The 15,356-nt window shown below is 42.9% G+C and overlaps 1 protein-coding gene across 3 annotated transcripts in view; it reads right to left on the reverse strand.

Annotated features, from left to right (window-relative positions):
• The window catches only part of LOC123989445 (nuclear receptor subfamily 6 group A member 1-A-like), a 211,906-nt gene that overhangs the window by 21,481 nt on the left and 175,069 nt on the right, over positions 1–15,356 (reverse strand). Inside the window, exon 1 of one of the 3 annotated variants that reach the window (XM_046290462.1) lies at positions 13,009–13,267. The exons of the other annotated variants lie outside the window; for them this stretch is intronic. Coding sequence (XP_046146418.1) covers positions 13,009–13,024 — 16 coding nt within the window. The 5' untranslated portion in view covers positions 13,025–13,267. Of the gene's footprint in view, positions 1–13,008; positions 13,268–15,356 lie in introns of those variants that run through there. 3 annotated transcript variants of the gene reach the window in all.

Below are 15,356 nucleotides of genomic sequence, written 5' to 3' on the forward strand. Positions count from 1 at the left end.
TCAATTGGGTTGAGGTCGGGTGATTGTGGAGGCCAGGTCATTTGATGCAGCACGCTTGGTCAAATAGCTCTTACACAGCCTGGAGGTGTGTTGGGTCATTGTCCTGTTGAAAAACAAATTATGGTCCCACTAAGCGCAAACCAGATGGGATGGCGTAATCACTGTAGAATGCTGTGGTAGCCATGCTGGTTAGGTGTGCCTTGAATTCTAAATAAGATCACAGACAGCTTCACCAGCAAAGCACCCCCACACCATCACACCTCCATGCTTCACAGTGGGAACCACACATGCAGTGATCCTCCGTTCACCTACTCTGCGTCTCACAAAGACACAGTGGTTGGAACCAAAAATCTCAAATTTGGACTCATCAGACCAAAGGACAGATTTCCACCGGTCTAATGCCCATTGCTCGTGTTTCTTGGCCCAAGCAAGTCTCTTCTTCTTATTGGTGTCCTTTGGTAGTGGCTTCTTTGCAGATATTCATCCATGAAGGCCTGATTCACAAAGTCTCCTCTGAACAGTGGATGCTGTGATGGGTCTGTTACTTGAACTCTGTGAAGCATTTATTTGCGCTGCAATTTCTGAGGCTGGTAACTGAAATGAACGAAAGACAGAGATGGTGAAAGAGGTAACGATAGACAGAGATGGTGAAAGAGGTAGCGATAGACAGAGATGGTGAAAGAGGTAGCGATAGACAGAGATGGTGAAAGAGGTAGCGATAGACAGAGATGGTGAAAGAGGTAACGATAGACAGAGATGGTGAAAGAGGTAGCGATAGACAGAGATGGTGAAAGAGGTAGCGATAGACAGAGATGGTGAAAGAGGTAGCGATAGACAGAGATGGTGAAAGAGGTAGCGATAGACAGAGATGGTGAAAGAGGTAGCGATAGACAGAGATGGTGAAAGAGGTAGCGATAGACAGAGATGGTGAAAGAGGTAGCGATAAACAGAGATGGTGAAAGAGGTAGCGATAGACAGAGGGGGAGGGGGGGGGGTAGAGACACATAGCACTGCAGCTGAGGCCATGCCCAAGGGCACAACACACCCAGAACTATGTCCTATGGCATGGCCTTAATAGAAACACAGTGATGGGGAGGAAAACCACTTTACACACACACACACACACACACACACACACACACACACACACACACACACACACACACACACACACACACACACACACACACACACACACACACACACACACACACACACACACACACACACACACACACACACACACACACACACACACAAAGACACAATTTGCTGAAGTGTGTGTTTTGTGAAAGCTGAAGTCGGTAGCTATCTTCGACATCATGGTCTTTTCTTATAGCTCTTTCCTGTTTGCCCCGTCAGTCTGGGTTTCTTTAGCTGTTTGCCCTGTCAGTCTGGGTTTCTTTAGCTGTTTGCCCCGTCAGTCTGGGCTTCTTTAGCTGTTTGCCCCGTCAGTCTGGGTTTCTTTAGCTGTTTGCCCTGTCAGTCTGGGTTTCTTTAGCTGTTTGCCCTGTCAGTCTGGGTTTCTTTAGCTGTTTGCCCCGTCAGTCTGGGTTTCTTTAGCTGTTTGCCCCGTCAGTCTGGGTTTCTTTAGCTGTTTGCCCCGTCAGTCTGGGTTTCTTTAGCTGTTTGCCCTGTCAGTCTGGGTTTCTTTAGCTGTTTGCCCTGTCAGTCTGGGTTTCTTTAGCTGTTTGCCCCGTCAGTCTGGGTTTCTTTAGCTAATGTCCAACGCAAAGGACGAAAAACATTTATAAGCCTCTGGAAAATACTCCTGGACCACCTGAAGGCACCACAGACTCTGGGCTCCTTTAAAAACTGGCCTAAATACTCTTCTCTTTAGGAAGGCCTACAGTTGATTTACCTGCGTTCCTTATTGTCCCCGTCCCTTGTCAGATGCGTTCTTTGTGTCAGTAGCCCGGTCTAGTTGTGTCCTCTGTTTTCCTCTCGTTTTTATTATTTTAAATGCATTCACTGTAGCACTCACTGTAGCACTCACTGTAGCACTCACTGTAGAACTTTAAATGAAAAGTGGATTATGAATTAATTGTTAATTAATTGATGTAGCAGGTTAGGAGAATTGATGTAGCAGGTTAAGATAATTAGGAAAATGTGCTTTTATACTGTTATGAAGTTACTGGTATCGTGTTTTTAGGGCGTCCCAGTGAAATCTCTGGCCTGTGACCTCGGTCTCAATCCCCACCATTCACTAAGTATAGGGGCCTAATGCAACATTGTTCTGCCATCAAGTTGTATGTGTTTGCAGTGAGAATGGGCCTTGGAAGGCAAAATCCAAATGCTACATCAATTGTAATTAATAGGAGCTGCAATGCTCAAGGAAAGGCAACATATACTCCATACCATTTTACCCCACAATCCAAGGATTGTAACTAGGTCCTGGTGGATAGAAATAATGAGTGAGAAAGAGAGAACGTCAGATAGATAGAGAGAATTCTAAATTCTAGAGACCGAGCGAAAGAGAGAGAGCGAAAGCGAGCAAGAGTGAGAGTGAAAGAGTGTGAAAGAGATAGAAAAAGAACATTCTAGAGACCGAGCGAATGAGGGACAGCGAGGGAGAGAAATAAAGGGGGATGTAAGAGAAAGGAGCGAGCTGGAGAGTGAGAGACTCACCAGAGTGGCATTATGTTCATGTACCTAAAGCTATTAGCATGGTGGGAATGTGGACTGCAAAGCCTCTCAAAGATATGTTAAAAAAAGTGAAGAGGAGCTTTTTGAAAGCCCCAAAGGTATTACCATTTAAATTGACTGGGTTTAGGTTTGGTCCTTTGTGGGGAGGAAGGGGGAGGTGCGAGGTTGAGGAGCAAGGGTGGCCATACTGTACGACAACAATAGCTATACTTGCTAGTTAGTTTCACACACCGATTTGTCCAGTGCTGGACTTGGGCAAGAGCTCATCGGAGCCGAGTAGTGGTGCAGCGGTCTAAGGCATTGCATCTCAGTGCTTGAGGCGTCACTACAGACCCCCTGGTTCGATTCCAGGCTGTATCACAACCGGCCGTGATTGGGAATCCCATAGGGCGGCGCACAATTGTCCCAGTGTCATTGTAAATAATATATGTTTATCTTTACTGACCTAGTTAAATAAAGGTTAATTTAAAAAAATCAACTAATGTATCATTTTCTGGACATAGATGGACATATCCAGACATTGATTAGTACATCTGGAGGCAATGTTGAAGTATTTAGGATAAATTATTCAGGGTAGCCTCCGAGAATATCATCGATAAATACACAGATACAGTGACTGAGTTCATCAGGAAGTGTATAGAAGATGTTGTACCCACTGTGACTATTAAAACCTACCCAAACCAGAAACCGTGAACAGATGGCAGCATTCACTCAAAACTGAATGTTGGAACCACCGCATTGAACCATGGCAAGGTGACTGGGAATATAGCAGAATACATGCAGTGTAGTTATTCTCTCCGTAAGGCAACCAAACAGGCAAAAGCCAGTACAGAGACAAAGTGGAGTCGCAATTTAACAGCTCACACACAAGACGTATGTGGCAGGGTCTACAGTCAATCACAGACTACAAAGGGAAACCCAGCCACGTTGCAGACACCAACATCTTACATCCGGACAAGCTAAATACCTTCACCCTCTTTGAGGATCACACAGTGCCACCGACGCAGCCCGCTACCAAGGACTGAGGGCTTTCCTTCTCCATGGCCAACGTGAATAACACATTTAAGCGTGTTAACCCTCGCAAAGCTGCCGGCCCAGACGGCATCCCTAGCCGCATCCTCATAGCATGCACAGACCAGCTTGCTGGAGTGTTTACGGACATCTTCAATCTCTCCCTATACCAGTCTGCTGTCCCCACATGCTTGAAGCTGCCCACCATTGTTCCTGTACCCAAGAAAGCAAAGGTAACTAAACTAAATATTGCTCCGTAGCACTCACTTCTATCATCATAAAGTGCTTTTAGAGACCCATTAAGGATCATATCACTTCTACCCATACCTGACACCGTCCTAGACCCACTTCAATTTGCATACCGTCCCAAAGATCCACAGTCGATGCCATTGCACTGCACCCTGTCCTATCTGGACAAAAGGAATACCTATGTAAGAATGCTGTCCATTGACTTCAGCTCAGCCTTCAACACCGTAGTACCCTCCAAACTCATCATTAAGCTTGAGGGCCCTGGGTCTCAGCCCCACTCTGTGCAATTGGATCCTGGACTTTCTGACGGGCTGCCCCCAGGTGGTGAAGGTAGGAAACAACATCTCCACTTTGCTGATCCTCAACACTGGGACCCCACAAGGGTGCGTGCTCAGCCCCCTCCTGTACTCCCTGTTCACCGATGACGGAGTGGCCATGCACGCCTCCAACTCAATCATCAAGTTTGGAGACGACAACAGTAGTGGGCTTGATTACCAACAATTACAAGACAGCCTACAGGGAGGAGGTGAGGGCCCTGGGAGTGTGGTGCCAGGAAAACAACCTCTCACTCAACATCAACAAAATAATGGAGCTAATAGTGGACTTCAGGAAACAGCAGAGGGGGCACCCTCCTATCCACATCGACAGGACTGCAGTGGAGAAGGTAGAAAGCTACAAGTTCCTCGGCGTACACATCACTGACAATCTGAAATGGTCCACCCACACAGACAGTGTGGTGAAAAAGGTGCAACAGTACCTCTTCAACCTCAGGAGACTGGGAAATTTAGCCCCTAAAAGCCTCTCAAACTTTTACGGATGCACAATTGAGAGCATCCTGTCTGGCTGTATCACCGCCTGGTACGGTAACTGCACTGCCCGCAACCGCAGGGCTCTCCAGAGGGTGGTGCTGTCTGCCTAACGCATCACCGGGGGCAAACTACCTGCCCTCCAGGACACCTAGAGCACCCGACATCAAAGGAAGGCCAAAAAGATCATCAAGGACATCAACCATCAGATCCACTGCCTGTTCAACCCGCTATCATCCAGAAGGCGAGGTCAGTACTGAAAAACAGCTTCTATCTCAAGGCCATCAGACTGTTATAGACTAACAGTCTTCCACCCGGTTATGTAACCCTGCACCTTAGAGGCTGCTGCCCTATATAGATAGACTTGGAATCACTGGCCACTTTAATAATGGAACACTTCTCACTTTAATAATGTTTAAATAATGTTTACATACTGCTTTACTCATCTCATATATATATATATATATATATATATATATATACACACACACACATACTGTATTCTATACTACTGTATTTTAGTCAATGCCACTCCAACATGGCTCAATCTAATATTCATATATTTCTTAATTCCATTCTTTTACTTTTAGATGTGTGTATTGTTCGATACTACTGCACGGTTGGAGCCAGAAACACAAGCATTTCGCTACACCCGCAATAACATCTGATAAATATGTATATGCGACCAATAAAATGTGATTTGATTTGAAATGGTCTTTCCTTCTTTCTTTATCTTTTGACATTAAGTGAATGTCTTTCCAGTTTGACAAAGAGGTGCCAATTGACTTGTAGGCTATTTCTAAAATGTAAAAAAAATATGATAGAAATGCAAGTATTAATGTCTACCTTAGTTTACCCTGTTAATTATATTACAGACACCTTAATGCAGACTTTTAAATGATAGTATGTGAGCTAAACAGAAAAATAAAAAATGTAAAAAGACTACAACATTTTCCTTAAAGTCATTTTTGGAAAGTACTAATGTTACTGTCTCTACTAAAAGAAAGAAATACTTAAAAAATGAATTTTGTCTTTGAAACATTTAAATGAAATACTGTAGAATTCCATGAATTCCTATGGAGGACTGTTTTCTGAGGAATGCCAACATGGCTGACCGGTAGCTTCAAAGCCTCTCAATGGCCAATACATAGCATAAGCAATCCAGGGTTAATATACAGTGCATTCATAAAGTATTCAGACCCCTTGACTTATTCCACATTTTGTTACGTTACAGCCTTATTCTAAAATTGAATTAATTGTTTTTCCCCCTCATCAATCTATACACAATACCCAATAATGACAAAGCAAAAACAGGTTTTTAGAAATGTTTGCAAATTACAGCCTTGAGTCTTGGGTATGATGCTACAAGCTTGGCACACCTGTATTTGGGGAGTTTCTCCCATTTTTCTCTGCAGATCCTTTCAAGCTCTGTCAGGTTGGATGGGGAGCTTCGCTGCACAGCTATTTTCAGGTCTCTCCAGAGATGTTTGATCTGGTTTAAGTCAGGGCTCTGGCTGGGCAACACAAGGACATTCAGAGACTTGTCCCAAAGCCACTCATGCATTGTCTTGGCTGTATGCTTAGGGTCGTTGTCCTGTTGGAACGTGAACCTTCACCCCAGTCTGAGGTCCTAAGCGCTCTGGAGCAGGTTTTCAACAAGGATCTCTCTGTACTTTGCGCCGTTCATCTTTCCCTCGATCCTGGCTAGTGTCCCAGAAAAACATCCCCACAGCATGATGCTGCCACCATCATGCTTCACTGTAGGGATGGTGCCAGGGTTCCTCCAGATGTGACGCTAGGCATTCAGGCCTAAGAGTTCAATCTTGGTTTCATCAGACCAGAGAATCTTGTTTCTCTAGGTCTGAGAGTCCCAAGAGGGCTGTCATTTGCCTTTTACTGCGGAGTGGCTTCCAGCTGGCCACTCTACCATAAAAGGCCTGATTGGTAGAGTGCTGCAGAGATGGCTGTCCTTCTGGAAGGTTCTCACATCTCTACAGAGGAACTCTGGAGCTCTGTCAGAGTGACCATCGGGTTCTTGGCCACCTCCCTGACCAAGGCCCTTCTCCCCCGATTGCTCAGTTTGGCCGGGCGGCCAGCACTAGGAAGAGTCTTGTGGTTCCAAATGCCGTCCATTTAAGAATGATGGAGGCCACAGTGTTCTTGGAGACCTTCAATGCTGCAAAAATGTTTTGGTACTCTTACCCAGATCTGTGCCTTGACATAATCCTGTCTCGGAGCTCTACGGACAATTCATTCAACCTCATGGCTTGGTTTTTGCACTAACATGCACTGTCAACTTATATAGACAGGTGTATGCCTTTCCAAATAATGTCCAATCAACTGAATTTACCACAGGTGGACTCCAATCAAGTTGTAGAAATATCTCAAGGATGATCAATGGAAACAGGATGCAACTGACCTCAATTTCAAGTCTCATAGCAAAGGGTCTGAACACTTAGGTTAATAAGGTTTTTCTGCAAATGTATTAAAAAACAAACATTTCTAAAAACCTGTTTTCGCTTTGTCATTATGGGGTATTGTGTGTAGATTGATATGAATTTATATTTATTTAATGCATTTTAGAATAAGGCTGTAACTTAACAAAATGTGTAAAAGGTCAAGGGGTCTGAATGCACTGTACATCATTGGTTGTGATCAATGATGTGTATAAACCCTAAGATGTCTGCTTGGTGGCTTCTAAACAGCTCCCATCATTGATTGTTACTTGTTACTGCCTGAACACATGGCCTGACTGGCTGCTTTGATGGCACGGTTCACATTCCACTGATGCCAAGCCTTTAGTTTACGTCCTCACAATTCACAGCCACTCAAAAATAGGTTGTGATGTGAAGTATGATGTGGCGGGAAGTTGCGGGACGTTGCGTTGTGCTACTTTGGGTTGTGTTACGTTAAATGCCTAAGGGTGGTGTGTGCGTTTTATTTCTCTACTTTTTTTCTTTCTTCAATTTGACTGTGTGTATGTGAGAGCATCAGTGTGTGTGTGTGTTGGTGGGGTCACCACGAGGTCAGCTGTGTTAAATCACTTCACTGAGGTGTGAGAAGAGATCACAATGCCTCGGCCAGCACTCAACCTCATCTTGAACTCCATGGTCGTTTTACGGTTACCCCCCCCCCCACCCCTCCCCTTGAGCTCCGTTAAAGGCCACATTGTTTTCCGCCGAGGTCAGCCCCGGTGCCATTCCAAACTTTAAAGCAAATCAAGAAATGTAACTCAGGCATTTTAAAGGGGGACTCAATGGGACAGGTTCCTCTTAAAAAATACAGCCCCTCTCTCACTCGCTGTCTTTCTCTCTCTCTCTCTCCTCCTCCATTTTATTTTCTCTTTCTGGTTTGTGAAAAAAGTCTCACCCTTGTAAAGGGATTGTTTTCATAGAAACAGATGAGGGGAACTATAACAATACTACACTGTGCCAGTTCAACCAATGAATCAATACAGCAAAGCTCATTGGCTATAAGTGCCTTGCGCATAGCCAATATGAGTAGTGATTGGATATCGTGAAACAGATAAGCCGATTTAAGACATTCCTATAACTAATTTCAGTTTCTTTATACATTTGTGAATTGAAAGAAATAATGTGTGATTACTGATTACACAAAATCTGTGCACAATGCATAATTAACTAGTTTTGCTTATACTGTAATTAAACGGTACCGTTGCATAGGTACCCAATGTCCTGCCCGTCTTTCTTTCTTCCCTCAATCTTCTCTCTCTGTAATCCTCTCTGGTGTACTCCTGGCTCTCAGCTCACACTGAAACAAAGACCCCCCCCCCCAGGACCCCCTGGGAAGACCACAGAGCCCAGATCTTAAGACATTATCCTCCCAAGTGTGTCCCTGTAGCCTGACGTCATTAGCAATAGGTCAGCTGAAAATGTGTTCGTTAGATGTGTCTGTGTGAATAAAGATATGTTTTGATCAATATAGATGTGTCTGTGTGAATAAAGATATGTTTTGATCAATATAGATGTGTCTGTGTGAATAAAGATATGTTTTGATCAATATAGATGTGTCTGTGTGAATAAAGATATGTTTTGATCAATATAGATGTGTCTGTGTGAATAAAGATATGTTTTGATCAATATAGATGTGTCTGTGTGAATAAAGATATGTTTTGATCAATATAGATGTGTCTGTGTGAATAAAGATATGTTTTGATCAATATAGATGTGTCTGTGTGAATAAAGATATGTTTTGATCAATATAGATGTGTCTGTGTGAATAAAGATATGTTTTGATCAATATAGATGTGTCTGTGTGAATAAAGATATGTTTTGATCAATATAGATGTGTCTGTGTGAATAAAGATATGTTTTGATCAATATAGATGTGTCTGCCATTTAGGCACCAGTCAATAGTTTTAGAACACCTACTCATTCAACAGTTTTTATTTATTTTTTTACTATTTTTGACATTGTAGAATAATAGTGAAGACACATATGAAATCATGTAGTAACCAAAAAAGTGTTAAACAAATCATAAAAAACTACCTCATGATGCTGGTTGAGAGAATGTCAAGAGTGTGCAAAGCAGTCATCAAGGCAAAGGGTGGCTACTTTGAAGAATCTCTAATATAAAATATATTTTGATTTGTTTAACTCTTTTTTTGTTTACGACATGATTCCATGTGTTATGTCATTGTTTTGATGTCTTCACTATTATTCTACAATGTAGAAAATAGTACAAATAAATAAAAACCCTTGAATGAGTAGGTGTGTCCCAACTTTTGACTGGTACTGCAGATACAACTTCACAGAATAATGGTGCTCAGAGGAAATACGCATCTCAAAATAATACCTATGTTTTGTATTTAGCCGAAGTCGAGTCATGCTTCTGCGAAAGCATCAGAATATTTTTTCATTTTCCCTTCTGAAGTTGCACTCAATCCCCAAAATAAATACTAATAATATCATGAAAAAGCTGTTTAAAAACAGTCATGTTAGCGCTCACTAAAGGCCACTACACACTTTACTCAAACGCAGCGATGGAGCGTTGTTTTTGTGCGGCTCAAATTTTGGAACAGACCGTACACCTGTCGCTCTGTTTTGCCTAGGGTGTGTAGGGCCCTTAAGGGTTAACACTTCCTCATGTGGGAGTGCACACACCAGAATGTAGAAGTTCCAAGTGTACTATGTACTAAATGTGTAAATGTGACAATTCAAAATCTTGTCAGTACTGATTGTCACTCTTGTATGTTGCCAATTTTCTCTTTCCCATCTCCTCTAGAATCCTCCCTTCTTTGATTGATGATCAATTGCTCTCCAGCAGGAAAGGAAACAGCACCCATCACACACAAACTCATCCATTTCCCTCCGAGAAAATAGGAAAATTCCACATTCCGAAATATGATTGAATTTCCCTCGACTGTGTGTCCTTGAGGAAACAACAGGAGAAAAGGGAACATGTCTCGCTCCGATTCCCAGGTTTTCCTCCAGACGTTAGCCCAACCATTTGGTTAATGCTTTAAAACAGAGTAGAAGACTAGACTATTGTTTGATTGATTACGCCAAAGCAAAAGCTCACTGGGATAAAAGTTCCAATAACGTTCATAATTATGACTGATTATGCCAAAGCAGGTGTGAGTCAAATCAGGCGTTCACCAGGATCAAGGTTTTTTACAGTTCTATCAGTAGCATGAAGGACACTGCTTCATTGGTTCTCAAAGGCCAAAGACAATGGGATGATTCATTGATATTCGTGCTACTGTCTGTTCAATAGGCTACATTGATGAGTGAGGATTTCTTCTAAAAAAACAAGTCCTTTGTTTTGTCATGTTGACAGATGCTCTCTGTGTGAAGACGGTTGGGTGTTGGTGGTCGGGGGAGGTTGTGTGTGTGTGTGTGTGTGTGTGTGTGTGTGTGTGTGTGTGTGTGTGTGTGTGTGTGTGTGTGTGTGTGTGTGTGTGTGTGTGTGTGTGTGTGTGTGTGTGTGTGTGTGTGTGTGTGTGTGTGTGTGTGTGTGTGTGTGTGTGTGTGTGTGTGTGTGTGTGTGCTTCTGTGTGTTGGTTCAACAGCTTGGGTCTACAGTTTTGTCTACACACACAAACACGCTGGTTGCTAAACCAAAATAATACCTCCCCAACTGCTAACCCTACACTAATACATCACATTTTACTAGAGCCTACATTTAGAAATCTTCTGAACTCTCCATACACCTCACCCTCACCCCCACCCCTGCTATTGATCTACACATAATCCTAAATTAAAGAATGGATGGATGGATGGAGAAATAAATGTACCCAAGCACTATCTATCAGTCAGAGATGTAACCATTAGGCAGAAACAAAATGGTGGCATGCTAACAACTCACTTAACCAATCCAAAACATGTTACTGATTGCTCTCTGGTTCAGAAAATGAACACCACCAAGCGTCCAGACTACAGCCACTGAGTCCCTCTCCTAAAACACACAACGATGGAAACAGATTGTCATAACAAATCCATTCTGATATACGACTCCTTTGAGATAGATTATTATTGTATTTCATGAGGAAAGAGAGATCGATCAATTAAATCAATCAAATGTATGCGCAAAGACATTTTTAAATTAGCCGTTGTTTCAAAGTGCTTTGCAGAGGAAGTACTTCAATTGAAGCTGTGCATCAGAAAGAGACAGCCAGATGAAGAGGGAAAAAATAAGGAATATAAACTAGTCATTCACTTATCCATAAGCTCATGGGTGCTTACAACCCAATAAGAAAGATACAGGGAATATACAGCAGATATTATAGAAGGAAATACTACACAACAAGCTCGACCAACACTGGTCTAAGAAGGATCCCCAAAACTGCCTGCATCGCATGGGTGAGCTACCATTTTCTATCCATGATGTACTTCTATGCTTTTACATTGAAGCCATTTAACGGACACTCTTCTCCAGATCAAATTCAAATCAGGGCATTGATCAGGGAGACTTTTGCAAGTCCACCATGTACAGGAAAGACCTTATGATTTCCTCCTGATAATATATGTCTTTTAGGAGACACTTTTATCCAAAGCTAATTCCAGTCATGTGTGATATATTATTTACGTATGGGTGGTCCCAGGAAAACCAAGCCACTATCCTGTCATTTCAAGCTGCATGCTCTACCAACTGAGGGTAAAACACGGGGTCAAATGTGGTGAAACAGGGGAAAGGCTGTATTCTGAGGAGAGGGCACTGAGAGGTTGGCCCAGCTGTGAGTCCCTCAATAAGGCCCGGGGGATTTTACAGGGCTCTGTGGAACCAGGATGACCCCAGGCTACCCCCGCACACACACACACGGTAGCACCACGTAAATACTGCCTGTGTTGCCTGCACAAAAACCTTTTCCAGATGGGCTGCACAGACACAGGCCGCAAATAAACTGCCCCCTCTCCTCTCTCTGTATTCTGCTGTCCTTCTCTCTCTCACAAACTCGCTCTCAAAAAAGTCTGACATTCATGTGTGTTAATATGAGCTAATGCAGGTCCTGTGTGGCTCAGTTGGTAGAGCATGGTGCTTGCAACACCAGGGTTGTCGGGTTGATTCCCACGGGGGACCAGTACGAAAATGTATGCACTCACTACTGTAAGTCGCTGTGGATAAGAGCATCTGTTAAATGACTCCAATGCTAAATGTAATATAGCTACAATCACAAAAGCTTCCAATCACCACAGCGCCAAGCCCCACCCCCCAAACACACACTTTTGTTTAGCTCAGCAGAAAATCTCCACAGCAGCAGTTGCAAATCTTTTGACAGTCAACGCTAAGGGGCTTTTCTTATCCTGACATACTGTCGCACGGATAAAGCTACTGCGGAAGCTACCGGTATGTTGACAGAATTCTAACAAATCCTCTTACCACAACAACAGTTTTACATTATATTTCCAAATTTGATTAGGAAAATGGAATGACTGACCATCCTAAAAATCTAAATCCAAGAATTTGGTTCAAATCTACAGTTCACAAGAAACAAATCACAGTTTTCCTACAGACAACTATAGGCCCATTCTCTAATACCAGATCGAAGTTCACTGAAAGCCATGATCAAATCAGCAATGGTATCAGATACAAACACAAAACAAGCTAAATCTTTACTGTTTAATGTCCTGTAGTCTCAATCTCCTGAAGAGCAACACGTCTACCCCCTCCCTCTACACACACACAGACACATGCATACACACACACACACACACACACACACACACACACACACACACACACACACACACACACACACACACACACACACACACACACACACACACACACACACACACACACACACACACACACACACACACACACACCCCCATACCTTCCCATGTATCCATTTCATACTGGTCCTAGTCTGCCAGTGAGTCTCCTGGCCACCATCCACACTGGTAGCGCCGTATCAAATATATTTGAAATATATATAAAGCCACTATATCACTGTTGATACTGCATCCTCCGTGGCAGATTCGGCTTCATGACTCCTCTAGGTGCTTTTACCCTCTCTCTCTGTTCCTCTCTCTCTGTTCCTCTCTCTCTCGATTTCTTTCTGTTTGCTTTCTCTTTTTGTTTCTTGCTCCTTCCCTCTCTCTGTCCTTCTCTGATCAGTTCTCTGAGATCTCTGTGGCTTTCTCACCCCTGGCCTCGGCAGCTAGGCCGGCCCCGAAAGGAGGAGGGGGTGGGGTTGGGAGTGGTGGGGGAGGTTTACAGGCCAGTTAGTCATGTGACCTAGTGGACCCTAGTGGGTCACGGGTTGGGTCAAAACTCCAGCATTTATTTTGAGGAGGGGTTTGTGTGTGTGTGTGTGTGTGTGTGTGTGTGTGTGTGTGTGTGTGTGTGTGTGTGTGTGTGTGTGTGTGTGTGTGTGTGTGTGTGTGTGTGTGTGTGTGTGTGTGTGTGTGTGTGTGTGTGTGTGTGTGTGTGTGTGTGTGTGAGAGATAATAAACAAAAGTGGAATAAACAATAAAAATTATCTACTTCACTTGCTTTGGCAATGTTAACATATGTTTCCCATGCCAATAAAGCCCTTAAACTGAATTTAGAGAGGAGGGGAGTTGGTTATCTGAGTGGTATTGAAAACCTTATTTTCTCTAGAACAATGCCCCACCTTCACCCAAATTCCCTTTCCCTTCCCCCGTTCCTCCTCCCACCCTCCCCTTTTTACCTTCAGAGGGGGGCTTGGAAATGTGTGAGTACTTTAGGCCAAACTAGAGACCAACAATCAACACATTGAGTCATTAGCGAACACACAATGATTAACGTCCAATGATGAGGTGTAAAAAGCTTTTTAATTAAGTTTAATGACGGCTAAACACATATTAACTAATTCTGCTAAACACATATCAACTAAACCTGCCAATGTATTTGGCCAATCAACGTGAGATCGTAAAGTACGTCTACAAAGAGTGTTATTCAAGAGCTATCCTTGTAATGGTTAGATATGACTGCACTGCTGGAGCTAGGAACACAAGCATTTCACTACACCCGCAACAACATCTGCTAAATATGTGTATGTGACCAATAAAATGTGAGTTGAACTTACTATCAACACACAGACCCACAGAGACACTTCTCCAGTAGGTAAAGCCCAACGTTACTGTCAACCCTACTGTCTTGAACTTCTATACACCAGTCAGCCACACTGATAAGAAAGGCATTTCACTGTGCTTGACATTAAAACCTTCAAAAAAAAGACTTTCCATTAAAATGCAGAGAGAGAGAAAGAGGCTCAGGAGGAGAACAAGAAGAAAGGGAAGGAACGGGGCTAAAATGTTTTGAATGTGACACTGGTGACATCAAAGACAACCGCTTATTCTGCATTTCCCGAAATAATCCATTGTGCATGACGTGCATAGTCTTGGTTCGATTCCTTTTCACAACATTTCTTTAGTCATAAATATGTAAGTTAATGTCTCCAAACTACAGTACTATGGATATTTAGAAGGCTGCTAAGCCAAGAATGTAATGTTATGCCCAAAATGTAATGTAATGTAAAGCCAAGAATGTAATTTAAAGCCAAAAATGCAATAATTTACAGATGCTGTCATTCAACCCACCAAAGTTTTTCATGTTAAACAAAAAGACTAATGGACATGTCACAAAGTCAAACAACGGTAATCTTTTTGACAGTCGTCAACGAGTTTTGGGCGGCAGGTGGCCTAGCGGTAAGGAGCGTTGGTCCAGTAAACACAAAGGTTCCAATCCCTGAGCCGACTAGGTGAATAATCTGTCGGTGTACCCTTGAGCAAGGCACTTAACCCTAATTGCTCCTGTAAGTCACTCTGGACAAGAGCATCTGCTAAATGACTAAAATGTAAATACAGTGCCTTGCGAAAGTATTCAGCCCCCTTGAACTCTGCGACCTTTTGCCACATTTCAGGCTTCAAACATAAAGATATAAAACTGTATTTTTTTGTGAAGAATCAACAACAAGTGGGACACAATCATGAAGTGGAACGACATTTATTGGATATTTCAAACTTTTTTAACAAATCGAAAACTGAAAAATTGGGCGTGCAAAATTATTCAGCCCCTTTACTTTCAGTGCAGCAAACTCTCTCCAGAAGTTCAGTGAGGATCTCTGAATGATCCAATGTTGACCTAAATGACTAATGATGATAAATATAATCCACCTGTGTGTAATCAAGTCTCCGTATAAATGCACCTGCACTG

The sequence above is a fragment of the Oncorhynchus gorbuscha genome, linkage group LG11 (genome assembly GCF_021184085.1).
Source record: "Oncorhynchus gorbuscha isolate QuinsamMale2020 ecotype Even-year linkage group LG11, OgorEven_v1.0, whole genome shotgun sequence".
Lineage (NCBI taxonomy): Eukaryota > Metazoa > Chordata > Actinopteri > Salmoniformes > Salmonidae > Oncorhynchus > Oncorhynchus gorbuscha.